The sequence below is a fragment of the Oncorhynchus mykiss genome, chromosome 18 (genome assembly GCF_057628025.1).
Source record: "Oncorhynchus mykiss isolate SJ-2025 chromosome 18, ASM5762802v1, whole genome shotgun sequence".
NCBI classification, from domain to species: Eukaryota; Metazoa; Chordata; class Actinopteri; order Salmoniformes; family Salmonidae; genus Oncorhynchus; species Oncorhynchus mykiss.
In genome coordinates, this window is record NC_143039.1 from 22,351,703 (window position 1) to 22,369,229 (window position 17,527).

General features: G+C 45.2%; 2 protein-coding genes across 2 annotated transcripts; one reads left to right on the forward strand and one right to left on the reverse strand.

The window, feature by feature from the left end:
• Window positions 1-2,687: 2,687 nt before the first annotated feature.
• LOC110495456 (intermediate filament protein ON3-like) lies at window positions 2,688-11,264 on the reverse strand. The gene is made up of 8 exons (XM_036951918.2): window positions 10,461-11,264; window positions 8,978-9,186; window positions 7,604-7,760; window positions 6,719-6,883; window positions 4,720-4,845; window positions 4,324-4,544; window positions 4,102-4,127; window positions 2,688-3,239 (listed from the first exon to the last, which is right to left on the reverse strand). The coding sequence occupies exons 1-8, from the start codon at window positions 10,659-10,661 to the stop codon at window positions 3,232-3,234; spliced, it is 1,113 nt and encodes a 370-aa protein (XP_036807813.1). The 5' UTR covers window positions 10,662-11,264; the 3' UTR covers window positions 2,688-3,231.
• On the forward strand, window positions 9,962-16,971 carry zgc:92380 (keratin). The gene is made up of 8 exons (XM_021570724.3): window positions 9,962-11,399; window positions 11,604-11,686; window positions 11,951-12,107; window positions 12,268-12,429; window positions 14,433-14,558; window positions 15,317-15,543; window positions 15,773-15,807; window positions 16,478-16,971. Exons 1-8 carry the CDS (start codon window positions 11,064-11,066, stop codon window positions 16,705-16,707), a joined length of 1,356 nt encoding a protein of 451 aa, XP_021426399.3. The 5' UTR covers window positions 9,962-11,063; the 3' UTR covers window positions 16,708-16,971.
• The last annotated feature ends 556 nt before the right edge of the window (window positions 16,972-17,527 follow it).

Consider the following 17,527-nt stretch of genomic DNA (forward strand, 5'->3'; position numbering starts at 1 on the left):
CTTTCTCTTTCTCTCTCTCTCTTTCTCTCTCTCCCTCTCTCTCTCCCTCCATCCCTCCCTCTACCTATCTTTCTCTCTCTCCCTCTCTCTCTCCCTCCATCCCTCCCTCTACCTATCTTTCTCTCTCTCCCTCTCTCTCCCTGCATCTCTCCCTGTACCTATCTCTCTCTCTCTCTCTCCCTGCATCTCTCCCTCTACCTATCTCTCTCTCACTCTCACACACACACTTTCTCTCCCTCCATAGTCTTTCTCTGGTGCTGGTATGTGCTCTGAACAGGGGAGAGAGGGGTGTGCTCTGTGCTCCTCCGCAGTCCAAAATACATCTGGAACACAGGGGAGTGATTAGACCTCTGAGATTCTAATATTTAGATCACATTTGAAAAGAGCCAGACAGGAACTGAAGTTCTTTAGGTTACACCATATCTGGGAAGATGATCGTCTTTCCAAAATTGAAATGAAAACAAGAATGGTTCTTTCATTGTCTGCTTATTTGTAAGTCTGTATTAGTGTGCTAAGAATCCTTGAAGGAAGACTGTTTTATCTACTGCTTTCTAATAGCCCTCAAACAGGGTTGGTCATATTCACAGTTTAATGTGCAAAGTTTATAACGCTACTTTATTGCCTACTCGGCAAATCAAGTATACATTTTCTATGTCTTTGTTGAAACTATAACTCGTGCATATGGGGAAAACAAGAGAACTTCAGTGTGACTATTCACACTAACTATTTGACGTGTACACATCTTTTCAAATAGACTAGAGGGTGAGAGAGAGTTAAGTCCGGGTAAGAGCCAGCCATGAGTAACTATAAAAGGTCTGAATTTTTACATGACGTTGAGAGAGACAGATTATTAACATGGGGTCAGAATTTTTTAAGTACAATACTGTGCCTGTGTGTATGTCTTTTTGTTAGTGTGTGTTGCATTTGTCTGAGTGTGTGTGCTAGAGAGGGAGGAGTGATGGAGTGAAATATGGTAAGTGACCGGGCAGTCTCCCAGACATCCTGCTCTCCATCATATCCCTATCTCATCATCAGCTGGTGTTCCCAACAAGCCTCTCTCTCTTTCTTTCTTTGTCTCTTTCTGTCTCTCTGTGTCTCTGTCTCTCTGTGTCTCTCTCTGTGTGTCTCTCTCTGTGTGTCGCTCTCTCTCTGTGTGGCTCTCTCTCTGTGTCGCTCTCTCTCTGTGTCACTCTCTCTCTCTCTCGGTCGCTCTGTCTCTCTCTCTCTCTCTGTGTGTGTTTCTCTCTTTCTTTCTTTCACTCTCTTATCTCCATCCACCCAGAACAGTCTGTATACCACATGGAACTACAGTCTTTACTTTAAACACTAAATGAGAAAGGGTCCTCATGCTAGTGTTTAACATGACCGTTGTCAAATTAGACAGTTGTGTTTATCATGACCGTTGTCAAATTAGACAGTTGTGTTTATCATGACCGTTGTCAAATTAGACAGTTGTGTTTAACATGACCGTTGTCAAATTAGACAGTTGTGTTTATCATGACCGTTGTCAAATTAGACAGTTGTGTTTATCATGACCGTTGTCAAATTAGACAGTTGTGTTTATCATGACCGTTGTCAAATTAGACAGTTGTGTTTATCATGACCGTTGTCAAATTAGACAGTTGTGTTTATCATGACCGTTGTCAAATTAGACAGTTGTGTTTATCATGACCGTTGTCAAATTAGACAGTTGTGTTTATCATGACCGTTGTCAAATTAGACAGTTGTGTTTATCATGACCGTTGTCAAATTAGACAGTTGTGTTTATCATGACCGTTGTCAAATTAGACAGTTGTGTTTAACATGACCGTTGTCAAATTAGACAGTTGTGTTTATCATGACCGTTGTCAAATTAGACAGTTGTGTTTATCATGACCGTTGTCAAATTAGACAGTTGTGTTTATCATGACCGTTGTCAAATTAGACAGTTGTGTTTATCATGACCGTTGTCAAATTAGACAGTTGTGTTTAACATGACCGTTGTCAAATTAGACAGTTGTGTTTATCATGACCGTTGTCAAATTAGACAGTTGTGTTTATCATGACCGTTGTCAAATTAGACAGTTGTGTTTATCATGACCGTTGTCAAATTAGACAGTTGTGTTTATCATGACCGTTGTCAAATTAGACAGTTGTGTTTATCATGACCGTTGTCAAATTAGACAGTTGTGTTTATCATGACCGTTGTCAAATTAGACAGTTGTGTTTATCATGACCGTTGTCAAATTAGACAGTTGTGTTTATCATGACCGTTGTCAAATTAGACAGTTGTGTTTAACATGACCGTTGTCAAATTAGACAGTTGTGTTTATCATGACCGTTGTCAAATTAGACAGTTGTGTTTAACATGACCGTTGTCAAATTAGACAGTTGTGTTTAACATGACCGTTGTCAAATTAGACAGTTGTGTTTATCATGACCGTTGTCAAAATAAAAAGTTGTTTTCATCAAAAGGAGATACTGAATGTAAGTACTTATATGACAACAGTGGTGGTCCCGGGGTTCTAGGAAGTGTATCTCTGTCTGTGTGGTGACAATAGGCCCATGTATATGACAACAGTGGTGGTCCCGGGGTTCTAGGAAGTGTATCTCTGTCTGTGTGGTGACTATAGGCCCATGTATTCCTTGAGTTCAGGGCTGAGTTGTATCGGGTGACAGACATACTCCTTAAACAAACCCTACACATATTTGGTTCCTTAATATTTTCTCTTTATTTTGGACCTGGTTCAGTGACATTCAAGCTTTGGAGGACATGGCCTTCCCAGTCACACGAGCACAAGAGAGCACAGATAAATTGTCCCACCACAAACGTAATGAAAAAGAGCACAGGACACATTTTGTAAGAGCTCCTGTTACTGTTGCACATGGTCTTCGAACTGCAGTTGAAAACAAAGTTTGTAAATTTAACACCGTAGCTTATTAAACAATGACCTTAACGTAAAACAAAAGACTCAGCAAGGTTTTTTAGATGGAAAAGAGACAGAGAAAGAAGAACAACACCGTGTTACTATAGCGACAGCAGAGTGACGGTGGGCTTGGTTAATTGTCGGAGTAGTGTAAGCTCTTGGACATGACCCTGCCCGCCTCCACCTCAATTCTGATCAGCAGACGCTTCCTGGGGCTGGTTGGGGGGCCACCGGCATCTAATGGGAGGGGCTTCAGAGTCAGGAGGGGCTTCGAAGGCAAATCAATGTCTGCGTGTAAGCAAGAACTGGGATTGGTCGGTTTGTTTTAGTAATCTGAGCAAAAGAGATATGATTTGATTTTAGTAGGACACACACAGATCATGACACAACACAGGTCACAGTTCCTTCCTATCGGATCTTTCTCTTCTTACTCACCCTTCTACACATTTACTGAGGATGGGAAAGAACTACTCGGCAGTGGTGTAAATTACTTAAGTAAAAATACTTTTAAGTACTACTTAATTAGTTGTTTGGGGTATCTGTACTTTACTATTTCTATTTTTTTTTTTACAACTTTTACATTTACTCCACTACATTCCTAAAGAAAATAATGTACTTTTTACATTTACTCCACTACATTCCTAAAGAAAATAATGTACTTTTTACATTTTCCCTGACACCCAAAAGTATTTGTTCCGTGTTTAATGCTTAGCAGGACAGGAAAATTGTCTAATTCACGGACTTCACAAGAGGACATCCCTGGTCATCCCTACTGCCTCTGATCTGGCGGACTCACTAAACACACATGCTTTGTTTGTAAATGATGTCTGAGTGTTGGAGTGTGCGTCTGGCTATCCATACATTTTAAAAACAAGAAAATCGTGTTGTCTGGTTTGCTTAATATAAGGAATTTTAAATGATTTATACTTTTACTATTGATACTTAAGTACACTTAAAACCAAATACTTTAACATTTTTACTCAAGTAGTGTTTTACTGGGTGATGTTTACTTTTACTTTAGTTATTTTCTTTTAAGGTATCTTTACTTTGACTCAAGTATGACAATTGGGTTCTTTATCCACCACTGCTACTCTGAAGAGGAAAGTATCATGTAGATGCTACCTAGAGGGTCTAAGGTTAAATAAACTAATGAAGAAGAGGGTGAATCACTGGAGGGAATAAGAAGAGCTTTTACCTTGATGACGTATATGGTCATTCATTCTGAAATGACAGAGAGAATACGGGCTAAGTATAGGCAGGATATCTCTCTCTCTCTCTCACTCTCACTCTCACACACACACACACACACACACACACACACACACACACAGAGCAGTCACACACACACACACAACCCCCCTACATCCCCTGTCACTTCACACACTTCCCTCCTCCGGTCCTCCCCTGTGTCACTCACCTAATCTCCTCTCCCTCCAGTAGCTTCCTGTAGGTGGCGATCTCGATGTCCAGGGCCAGTTTGAGGTTCATCAGTTCCTGGTACTCCCTGACCTGACGGGCCATGTCCTGCTTGGCCCTGCGGAGAGCGTCTTCCAGCGCAACAATATTATCCCTGGCCTGCTCCAACGCATTCTGCTCATCCACCTCCACATCCTCAATGTCCTTCTCAACAACTATTTTCTGAACAGGGGAAGAGAGGGAGGGTCAGAGGAAAAGGGTCGGAGGGAGAGGGTCAGGGAGAGAGGGTCAGAGAGAGGGGGGAGGGGGGTCAGAGGGAGAGTGGGAGAGAGAGGGGTAAAGGGAGGGGGGACAGTGTGTGTGTGTGTGTGTGTGTATGCGTGCAAGAGCGTTTCACCTGCTTCTTGAGGGTCTCCAGCTCTGCCTTCAGTCTCTGTATTAGACGAAGCATGTCAGCAATCTCCTTCTTCACATTGCGTACATCCTGCTCATACTGCTCTGCTGTCAGCACTATGTCATCCATCTGAGAGGGGGAGGGAGGGAGAGAGAGGGAGGAGAGGGGAAGGAGGGAGAAAGAGAGAGGGAGGAGAGGGGAGCGAGGGAGAGAGAGGGAGGAGAGGGGAGGGAGGGAGAAAGAGAGAGGGAGGAGAGGGGAGGGAGGGAGGGAGAAAGAGAGAGAGGGGAGGGAGGGAGAAAGAGAGAGGGAGGAGAGGGGAGGGAGGGAGAAAGAGAGAGGGGGAGAAAGAGGGAGGGAGGGAGGGAGAAAGAGAGAGGGAGGAGAGGGGAGGGAGGGAGAAAGAGAGAGGGAGGAGAGGGGAGGGAGGGAGAAAGAGAGAGGGGGGAGAGGGGAGGGAAGGAGAAAGAGAGAGGGAGGAGAGGGGAGGGAGGGAGAAAGAGAGAGGGGGAGAAAGAGGGAGGGAGGGAGAAAGAGAGAGGGAGGAGAGGGGAGGGAGGGAGAAAGAGAGAGGGAGGAGAGGGGAGGGAGGGAGAAAGAGAGAGGGGGAGAAAGAGGGAGGGAGGAGAGGGGAGGGAGGGAGAAAGAGAGAGGGGGAGAAAGAGGGAGGGAGGAGAGGGGAGGGAGGGAGGGAGAAAGAGAGAGGGGGAGAAAGAGGGAGGGAGGGAGGGGAGAAAGGATCGAGGGGAATCAGTGAACATATTTAAGATCACGTACACATCACTCTTGTTGCATCGTCAACATCATTTACTGTGATACATAATGTTGGTGTGTGTGGCTCTGATGTGTAACTGTGATTAAGTTGCAAAACAAAAGTTATTATTTTTGTTTATTTATTTTTACCCCTTTTTCTCCCCAATTTCGTGGTATCCAATTGTTTTAGTAGCTACTATCTTGTCTCATCGCTACAACTCCTGTACGGTCTCGGGAGAGACGAAGGTTGAAAGTCATGCATCCTCGATACACAACCCAACCAAGCCGCACTGCTTCTTAACACAGTGCGCATCCAACCCGGAAGCCAGCTGCACCAATGTGTCGGAGGAAACACCGTGCACCTGGCAACCTTGGTTAGCGCGCACTGCGCCCGGCCCGCCACAGGAGTCGCTGGTGCGCGATGAGACAATGACATCCCTACCAGCCAAGCCCTCCCTAACCCGGACAACGCTAGGCCAATTGTGCATCGCCCCACGGACCTCCCGGTCGCAGCCGGTTACGACAGAGCCTGGGCTCCGATGGCACAGAGTCTCCGATGGCACAGCTGGCGCTGCAGTACAGCGCCCTTAACCACTGCGCCACCCGGGAGGCCACAAAAGTTATTCTTGACGGACAATAGATACCACTCACCACCACTCACCCCACCACTATTCACCACTCACCCCAACCACCACTCACCCTCACCACCACCACTCACCCCAACCACCACTCACCCTCACCACCACCACCACTCACCCCAACCACCACTCACCACTCACCCCAACCACCACTCACCCTCACCACCACCACTCACCCCAACCACCACTCACCACTCACCCCAACCACCACTCACCACTCACCACCACCACTCACCACTCACCCCAATCACCACTCACCCCAATCACCACTCACCACTCACCACCACCACCCACTCCTCACCACCACACATCCCCACCACTCCTCACCAGTCACCCCCACCACCAGTCACCCACACCACTCCTCACCACTCATCCACACCACTCCTCACCACTCACCACTCACCCCCACCACCCCTCACCACCACTCACCAACAGCGGTTGAGAGCGTTGGGCCAGTTACCGAAAGGTCGCTGGTTCAAATCCCAGAGCCGACCAGGTGAAAAATCTGTCAATGTGCCCTTGAGCAAGGCATTGAACCTTGGCATTGAACCCTGTAAGTCTCTCTGAATTAGAGTGTCTGCTAAATGACCTAAAATATAAAAAATCCTCACCTTTTTCTGGTTCCACAGCTCTGCCTCCTCTCTGGCACGGGAGGCCATGTCCGCGTACTGTTTCTTGACGCTGTCGATGATCTCGTCCATGTCTAGAGATCTCATGTTGCTCTCCTTCACGACCACCGTCTCATTCTGAATATGAGACTCCAGCTCCTTCAGCTCCTGTCACACCACAGCCAGGACAACAATACTACATTAGAGAAGGAGATCTGGGCCTCCCGAGTGGCGCACTGGTCTAAGGCACTGCATTGCAATGCTAGCTGTGCCTCTAGAGATCCTGGCTCGAGTCCAGGCTCTGTCCAGGCTCGGGATCGGGAGAGCCATGGGGCGGCGCACAATTTGGGGAGGGTTTGGCTGGCAGGGATGTTCTTGTCCTATCGCGCACTAGCAAGTCTTGTGGCGGGCTGGGCGCAATGCACGGGGTCACGGTCGCCAGGTGTACGGTGTTTCCTTCGACACATTGGTGCGGCTGGCTTCCGGGTTAAGTGGGCATTGTGTCAAGAAGCAGTGCGGCTTGGTTGGGTCGTGTTTCGGAGGACGCACGGCTCTCAACCTTTGCCTCTTCCGAGTCCAAACGGGAGTTGCAGCAATGGGACAAGACTGTAACTACCAATTGGATACCACGAAATTGGGGAGAAAAAGGGGTAAAGAGAAGGCGATCTGGGCTGCGTCTCATTCCAGGTAACGGCCTCCTTCGCTCTGCCCTAGTTGGCAGATTTGAGATGGTTTGTGCACTGGTTAGGTGTAAGTTGCAATAGTTCCACACAGCGCCATGCAGTAAAGAGAGTTTGGCAAACTTTTACACTGGGCGCCATGTTAGCTATATATGGTTCTGGTTCCACCTAGCCTCTGATTGGCCGATGGGTGTGTCAGTCAGCCTACCTCCTCATAGCCCCGCCTCAGGAAGTCCAGTTCTCCCATCAGGTCCTCCAGTTCCAGAGCCAGATCCACGGCTGCCAGGTGGCCCTTATCCACATCCTTCTTGTTGATCACAAAGTCATTCTCCAGATCCGACTTCTTCTGGATCTCATCCTGGTACCTGGAGGACCACAGAGTGGATAATGAAGAGGACGTTGTTTTGATAGGTTACATTTGAGTCATTTAGCAGACGCTCTTATCCAGAGCGACTTACAGGAGAAATTAGGGTTAAGTTCCTTGCTCAAGGGCACAGATAGATTTTTCACCTAATTGGCTTGGAGATTCAAACCAGCAACCTTTTGGTTACAGGCCCAATGCTCTTAACCTCTAGGCTACCTGCCGCCCAGGTCTGATATGACTGAGATGGGAGCTCAGGTGAGTGCACACACCTGCGCGCACGACACACCACACCACGGCACGACACAACACACCACAACCAAGACACAACACACCACGACACACCACACCACACGCATCCTCAAACCCCTTTGACTGACATGTCAATTTATCATCCTACTGTCAGACCATCTGCAGCTTTGTTTCCCTCTCACCCCCACAAGTCAGACAGACACCCTAGCATAGCATTCCTGTGTTGAGCTGATCCAGACTGGGTAAGAGCCCAGGATGGATGGGATGAATGGGCCCAGGTCCCTAAAAGTTCCACATTTTCTCCACTCTCAGAGCCATGTCTGTGGGTACTGTGTAACACAGAGGTCCATGGTTAGGGGGTAGAGTGGAGTAGAGTGGAGGGGCTGGGGAGTGTACACTGACTACAGTACATTTACCTCCCCCCACAGACATAGTGCAGGGCACACCAGAGCTCCCCTGTATATACTTAACTAAACCCAGTGGACAGAGGCTTATGTAAGCATAAAGAATTAGCACCTCCAACTCTTGAGGCCTGGGGACCCAGGTGGAAAAATGCTCCGTAGCCTAGCGTGAGAAAACGCTGTTTGTCACTTTAGACTGATGAGGTTCCTGTTGTGGACTGTGGCATTTCCTGTAGGCCTGGTGACCTGTACAATATCTAAACTCTGATTTATATTATACCATTGACTGTCCTAGTTGTCTCCCTAGGCCTGCTTCACAGGAATCAGGTGTTGGGTGGTTTGTTAGGGCTTTCTGAAATGGTCGATACATTCATCATTTAGATCTATCTTTTGCAGTGCATGTTGTCCAATTCAAAGCCATTCTATTGTATTGCACTGTATTATTTTCTATTGTATTCCATTATATTCTGTTCTATTTGATTCTATTAACTCTTAACTACGAAAGGCTCTGTGAAGGCTCTGTGAAGGCTCTGTGAAGTCACTGTGAAGGCTCTGTGAAGTCACTGACTTGTTGCGTGTCTGGTCCACTTCGTCCTGGCAGCGGGCCAGCTCCTGCTTCAGTTTCTGTTTGTCCCGGGCCAGTTTCTGGATCTGCTGCTGCAACTCGTTGGCCAGCTGTTGGACCACAGCGTCCACGTTGCCTTGGTAGTCCTCCTGCTCCTTCAGGATCTTCAGACGCGTGTCCAGGACCTTGTTCTGCTGCTCCAGGTTTTGCACCTAAAGGGAGAGGGAGAGAGAGTATATTGGATCAGAAACTCAATCAAGGTTGTTGCATCTGAAACCAGTCAGAGTAAACTACAATGAGTTATAGAAGGAAACAATCTCCTATCCATTTTTATTCATGTCACTGGGGGATTGTGGGTTAAGATTTGTATGCCTCCACTTCTCTGCTAGCAGGAATTGAACAGATATTGAAAAAGTGACTCTACAACCTGTTAGTCTTGTGGGATGCCATTGTGTGTGTGTGTGTGCGTGTGCTTGTGTGCGTGCGTGTGCACATATGTGGAGCCTCAGTGATGAAGGGTCTCATTACACTAACTGGGCAACACCAGATCTGCCCACGGGTATACTTCCACTGTGTGGGTGGCAGCAACATGCATTAGGTTTACACCCAGACTCTCATGGCCGTTAAATATAGAACCAATGTGTGATTCACTACAACATACTCACATTATAGTCTGTTAACAACAAATAGGCCCCCACACTCACAAATGTAACCCAACAAAAATATGATATAATATTGACTAAATCCAAGTCCAAAAATCTATATAAGAAAATAGATTTGGAAAATTTGCAAGAGATGAAAAACAATTCCATTTTGAAATGGCATTCTGTTATTGGCCACAAGGTGGCACCTTATGGCGTTTTCAACGGCTATGATCGATGGAGAGAGAGAGAATGAAAGAGAGAGAGAGAGGGAGAGAGAGAGAGAGAAGAGAGAATGAAAGAGAGAGAGAGAGGGAGAGAGAGAGAGAGAAGAGAGAATGAAAGAGAGAGAGAGAGGGAGAGAGAGAGGCTCAGAACGCGGAGCAGAGAGCAGGAGACTCTATGTCTGGCACGTTTTCTTTACAGCTGTGAGTGATGGTGATGAGACTGCTAGAGCACCTCTCTCTGGGTAGGATGTTATGGCTACATAAACCCCGCTGCTGGGATGATTACAGAGGCTCTTATTTTAGTGAAGGTAGGCTTCTAATTATGTAAAGGTGGTAATGAAGTATAATGACAGTTAAGTAGAATGTATAAAAATGTAGGCCTGTAGATAATTAGAAATATACATTTGTTTTATCTCAAGATGTGTTTTGGGTCTATCTAATGCATAAATTAAGCATCAAATCAAATATCATATGGCTGAAATAATTATGTAGGATTGCCATACATGTGTTTCTCTATTACCAGCAGACTTCAGACAGACCTATTGCATCAATGTATTGATTTTGTAAAATGATCAATCCAATCAATAATAATAACAACAGAATAATAAAATAACACACCTTGTCAATGAACGCTATAAACTTGTCGTTGAGTCCAACCATCTGGTCCTTCTCCTGGCTCTTGGCTGACTGGTCCTTCGGGTCCACCTTGGGGTTGTTGGGCTCTAGAAGGTCCTTGTTAGTGGCGACGTTCGGGTAGCTTTTGGGCTTGTTACCCGAGGGAGTGTCGGACTGGCTGCTGTATCCGCCTGGTTTGGACATCTTGTCTTTGTGTTCTTGTCAGAATGACAGAGAGAAGGAGTCTCAAGTATCACACTCACGAGTTTAGGGAAAGGCACCTCTTCTCAGGTTATCACCCGATTTTAATGTGGGCAAGGACCAACCCTCCCCACTCAGGTGTCCGCCTCTGTCCAATCAGCTGAGGTGGAACTCTAAATTTCATAGTAAAAACAACAAAGCCACAAAGGAAAACTTGAATGTTTACTCTAAAGCTGTTTGCCCGGGGGTGTGCTGGACGTACTACAGCCAATCGTATCTTTGGGGCCAGTGTCAGGTGTTGAGCAGTGGTATAACAACAGCAGTCCCTCGCATCTCTCAATCACTACCTGTACAGGTGACTATCGGTTCCACACTGCCTCTCTATTTTCTTTCTCAACTACTGCCATGTCTAGGAACAGTGCCTTCAGCATGTTCGGTGGGGCCGGGGGAAGAGGCTCCAGGGTGTCTGTGGCCAGTCTGGAGGGGCTACGGAACGCGATGCGCTCTGACCCGGAGAATTCGAAGGAGGTCTCTCCTGCCCCCGGGCCCGCCCCGGATGATAAGAAGACCATGAAGGGTCTCAACGACCGTCTGTCCGGCTACCTGGGCAGGGTGAGGAACCTGGAGGAAGCCAACAAAGATCTGCAGGACCAGATTCAGGACATCTTGGACAAGAGAGGAGACCCCAACGGCCGCGACTGGGATGTGGTTGAGAAACCATTGAATGACCTCAGGAAGAAGGTGATTTTTCACTCAGTTAATTATTTAATATGATTAATTAGACTGATTTATTCCGCATTTTTTCCCATTAAATGATCAATGTACAGTACTGTATGTCTATGTCAACTGAGCTTATTCACCTGATAGTCACTTGATCTCTGTCTGTGAATCCTTTGGTGTGTTTACTGGATTCTCAATAACTGGCCCATGTTCTCTCGGTTTCAGCTCCGTGACATGACCATGGATAATGCACGTTTGTTACTGCAAATGGACAACACCAAACTGGCCAATGATGACTTCAAAAACAAGTGAGACATGACATGCTATCACCTGGAGATGTATTTAAAGTACTTAGTAGTACCTTCAATTCATTACAACAAAATAGGACAAAAATACACAAAATAAAATGTATATTATTGGATTATTATTATTATGACATTCTAATAAAAAATAATAATATAATAATATGGTGCTCATTTACATGTAGCAGTCTTTGCTAAAACCCAATGTTGCTTTTTACATTGTATGGTGCTAAGAGGTACTGATACATGCTCCTGTCATCTCCTCTGCAGGCTGGACAACGAGAAGCAGGCCAGGAAGACTGTGGAGAAGGACCTGATTGGTCTGAAGAAGGTGATGGACGACATCAACCTGAACCGCATGCAGCTGGAGAGCCAGATCGAGTCTGTGAAGGAAGAGCTCGCCTTCCTCAAGAAGGACCATAAGGATGTAAGGGCACACACTCATTCCCCCACTGTTCCCGGAACAGTTTTGAGATTTACCTCATAATGGTTAGGTTTATAACTGGGGAATGGGAGAGATGATCCTAGAGCAGATTTTACTTGAAATAGCCCATAACAACTATTGTATTCTCCCCTGCGGCATGCAGGACGTTGATGAGCTGCGTAAGAAGATCAAGGACTCCAACGTCCTCGTGGAGTTTGACTCCCAGGACAACAACCTGAGTGACACACTCAACAAGATCCGCTCCCAGTACGAGAAACTGGCCAAGAAGAACCTCAAGGATACCGACGACTGGTACCAGAGCAAGGTATGAAGATTTACTTCCTTATCAATGAACCGCACTATAGTAGTTTGTTTGATCATTAATTATCTAATTCCTTCGCTTGTTTGTTTGTTCATTCCTTAATTCATTAATCTCTCTCTCTCTCTCTCTCTCTCTCTCTCTCTCTCTCTCTCTCTCTCTCTCTCTCTCTCTCTCTCTCTCTCTCTCTCTCTCTCTAATTCCATTTCCTTTATTGGCATGACGTAACAATGTACATAGTGCCAAAGATTTACAATTTTAGCATAATTCAATTAATAATAATCAATATTGTCAAGGGGACAGCAGTAACTACAATAATCAAGGGTCAAAATAACCTTAACAACATTGTACAATTACAATAACAATAAGCATATGTTGGTATGTCAGACACTGACTCATCTTACGGCAGGCAGCAATGTACTGTAGTGCGCTGCCAACCCATAGCTCTCTGCGTCCTCCCCCAACAGGACGGGCAGCCTATTCTCATCAGAGAGGTCTTTGAAACCTTGAATAAGGGTTTCAAATTGGGGAAAAGGGCACTCTCTAATTGTTTTATATTTTTTGACAATTTGTCAGGAAATGCAGCTCTGTCTCAGGTTCTCCTGTGGTGCCGTGGTTGCACAGCCTTTCCTCTACACGGAGCCAGGTTTTCCTGGGTCTACCCTTCTCAATGGCAAGGCTGTGGAGGCTAACACCAGGGGCTGAGGATTTCTATAGAATAGTGGCCAATTTGTCGATTTAAATATTGAAGAGCGCAGGGCTCAGATTGCAACCCTGGCGAAGGACCCCCCCCCTGTTTAAAGAATAAAGTTATTTTCTGGCCAATTTTGAATCTCAATGTATTACCAGTATACATTGAACTAATTATGTAATATGTTTTACCCATTACACCACTTTCAATAACTTTGTAGAACAGTCCTGTATGCCAAATAGAATCAAATGCTTTTTGGAAGTCGATAAAGCAAGCGTATATTTTGGTGGACATGTTTATCTATCAGGGTGTAAATATGATCGGTCGTGCGATGTTTTGGTATAAATCCAATTTGGCTTTTACTCAAGACATTGTGCTTATTAAGGAAGTTTAGAACTCTTACATTTATAATACTACAGAAAACCTTCCCAGTTTACTGTTTAATACAAATGCCTCTGTAATTGTTAGGGTCAAATTTCCTATAGATTTGGGTTATGAGTCCTTGATTCCAAATGTCAGGGAAATAACCTACACTCAGGATCAAATTAAACAGTTTTAATATAGCCAGTTGACAGTTTGCACTGGTGAGTTTGAGCATCTCATTTAGGATGCCATCAGGTCCACATGCTTTTTAAATTTGAGGGCCTGAAGATTCTTATACAGCTCCTAGTCAGTAATAGTTTAGTTTCTTATACAGCTCCTGGTCAGTAATAGTTTAGATTCTTATACAGCTCCTAGTCAGTAATTGGGGAGTCCAATGGATTTTGATTGTCCTTTATAGCTTTTTCTAATCCATTCAAATTCTCATGAATTTGGTGTTGTTCTGCATTTGCATGAATTTGAACGATGTTGTAGAATGTTTTAAAATGGGTTGTCCATATGTAACAGTATAACTTTAGACCGTCCCCTCGCCCATACCCGGGCGCGAACCAGGGACCCTCTGCACACATCAACAACAGTCACCCACGAAGCATCGTTACCCATAGCTCCACAAAAGCCGAGGCTCTTGCAGAGCAAGGGGAACCACTACTTCAAGGTCTCAGAGCAAGTGACGTCACCGATTGAAACGCTATTTAGCGCGCACCACCGCTGACTAAGCTAGCCGTTTCACATCCGTTACACTTACCTGTATGTCACCATTTTGTATTGCTAATTCCTTAAATTTAAAAAAAAAAAAAAATTGTGGGGGGGGGGGGGGGTTCCAATTTTGCCAGAAGTTGTTTGTGTTTATGGACTCCTCAATTAGTGTCAGCATCTTGCTGTTGTACTGTGCTTTTTTGATTTTGAGTTCGGTTCTCTCTCTCTCTCTCTCTGACAGTTTGACAGCATCAAGGTAGAGGTGGTTGAGAATAATGAGGCTCTGCATTCAGGCAAGAATGAGCTCAAAGACCTGCGCAGACAGAGACACCTTCTGGAGATAGACATACAGTCTACAATGAGCATGGTAAAACATACCTACCTGCACCATCTCTCTCTCTCTCTCTCACATCACCTGACCAATGACATCACACACACCGGACAATACCCAACATCGGTAAGCCCCATACACAACCTATACTGTCCTACACGCTTAGAAAAAAGGGTTCAGCTATCCCCATAGGAGAACCACTATTGGTTCCAGGTAGAACCATTTTGTGGTCAATGTAGAACCCTCTTTATAAAGGGTTCTAAATGGAACCAAAAGGGTTCTACCTGCAACTGAAATAGTTCTTCAAAGGTGTCTCCTATGGGGACCGCCAGATAACACTAAATAGCACATTTTTATCTAAGAGTGTAGGTCAACTGTAAACTGGGTCAAGGTAAAGCTGACCATGCTAAACAGGGGTCAACTATGCACACACACATCCCTTAACCTACAGAGAATGCAACACCTCTATATAGGGATGTAACATAGCTGTGTTGTCGACACAAGAACCAGCCATCCTGGTTATTACATTGAACTCTGTCATTACAAACCAGACTGAACTTCATGACCTGTCATCAACATGGTCGCCACCTGGAACATATGTGAACTTGATTTATCAACAACAACTAATACAAAACAGTCCAACATCCGATAGCATTTCACAATGCCTTGCTGGGTGTCTTTATAGTCAGGAAATAAAAATAAAAATAGTGAGTTCAAATGGATTTGATTGGTCCCTGTGCCTGTCCGTCACATCTGCTCACAAATTGATGGGTCTCTTTCCTTGTCCGTCACAGGTCCACTCCCACGAGGAATCTCTGAAGGACATGGATGGGCGGTACAACCGTGAGATGACTCGCCTCAATAAGATCCTGCTGCAGTTGGAGGGAGAGCTGGTCCAAGTGAGGACGCAGGTGGAGAGGCATGTGGATGACTACCAGGAGCTGCTTCACGTCAAGATGAAGCTGGAAGCCGAGATCGAGAACTACCGCAGCCTAATGCACGACATCGCCCCCGACGACAGGTGAGCTAACGATGCACAAACCCAGAGGGAATGGAGGCTCAATACTCATGACTTGATGTGGGTTGTCATAGCCAGTATTCCCAGTTAGCCCATGGCTTATAATGAGGTACCTATACATAGGATCAAACAACATTCAGTTTATATAGGGTCTGTAGCACATTTGCAGTAAACCTGGTATTATATTTCAAGTTGCCGGTTAAGTGGTGTAATTTATCCTCTTCCCCAACAGCGTGGACTTTTCTTTAGAGCAGGCAGTGAATTGTGGTAAGTACTGGACATCGGCCCTACTGAACCATCTGATCTGATGTATAGGGAGAAGACACCAGGGAATCCAACATACCATTATATCACTGTCCATCTTAGATGTCTCACGGAACAATCAGTCACAGTCTAACATCACTCCAGATTGCTGTTCATTCTCAGTTATGGCTAGTATCACTCTGTCTGCACTACCTACCTATGTCACTGTATAACTAACTGCATGATGTCAAAGACAATGTTCTTAACATGTTGTAGACAGATACAATGGTATTCTGATTGTGAGTTGTTCCTTGTACGATTGTAAGACATTGAGTCATTGATTCATTTGATCCCAATGTTATGTGGATGTGTTGCAGAGGTGGTGTCTATTCGATTCATGCAAGCATCTGATTCAAGTAGGATGTGCAATTTGATTTGAACATGGCAATATACTATACATTGCTAACAATATACTATACATTCCCAATTCAAATTGTATGTCTACTTCTATTAGAGTCTGGTGGAACCGTCCTGATCACACAATAGCTCACATTCTGATTTAGCTCACAGAAACAGAAACAGTGAGCTTAGCAATCAGGATGGTTCCACAAGGCTACTTCAATTCCTCAACTGAAAAACATCCTACAAAATGTTCAGACTGAGATCTTCTTCCTCTTCCCTGACTCCACATCAGAGCCGCCCCAGCCACCTAAGAAAGCCTTGATGAAGGATGAGGTTGATGGAAAGGAGGTCCCCAAAAAGACAGAAGCTGCGGCAACTCAGAAAAGTTTCCCTCCAATCCAAGAGGCCCCCAAAAAGAAGACCGAAGCCCCTGCAACTCAAGAGAGCCTCCCTAAAAAGACAGAGGCGTCTACAAAGGCAGCTAAGGCTAAGACACCAACAACCGAAGCAGGCACCAGCTGAGGATAAACCAAAGAAAGATTCCACCTCTTGTGTCTTCCTCCTCCGATGCAGACAATAATGACCATAAAGAGAAACCCACAAATAAGTCTGCCCCCTGAATCCCCCTCCTCACCTCAACCCCGATCCCTCTAGTCTTTTCTCTTTGTGTTTTGAAGCCCAGCATCGTAACTAATGATGTTGTGTACAGTTTGAAGTAGATTTGGTGTTATTCCACTGCGTTCTTTCTCAGATGTTTCTCTACAAAATAAATACGTTCAACACATTGTTCTTGACTCTGTATCATCAATGCCTTCCAGTTGTCTTGTTCAAGACATTGAAAATTGTTTTTATTACCAATAAGTTGTGTAATATTCCCTGGGTAGTAAGCGTAGTGTTGAAGTGGTGGGCCTACAGTGCCTTGCGAAAGTATTCGGCCCCCTTGAACTTTGCGACCTTTTGCCACATTTCAGGCTTCAGATATAAAACTGTATTTTTTTTGTGAAGAATCAACAACAAGTGGGACACAATCATGAAGTGGAATGACATTTATTGGATATTTCAAACTTTTTTAACGAATCAAAAACTGAAAAATTGGGCGTGCAAAATTATTCAGCCCCTTTACTTTCAGTGCAGCAAACTCTCTCCAGAAGTTCAGTGAGGATCTCTGAATGATCCAATGTTGACCTAAATGACTAATGATGATAAATACAATCCACCTGTGTGTAATCAAGTCTCCGTATAAATGCACCTGCACTGTGATAGTCTCAGAGGTCCGTTAAAAGCGCAGAGAGCATCATGAAGAACAAGGAACACACCAGGCATGTCCGAGATACTGTTGTGA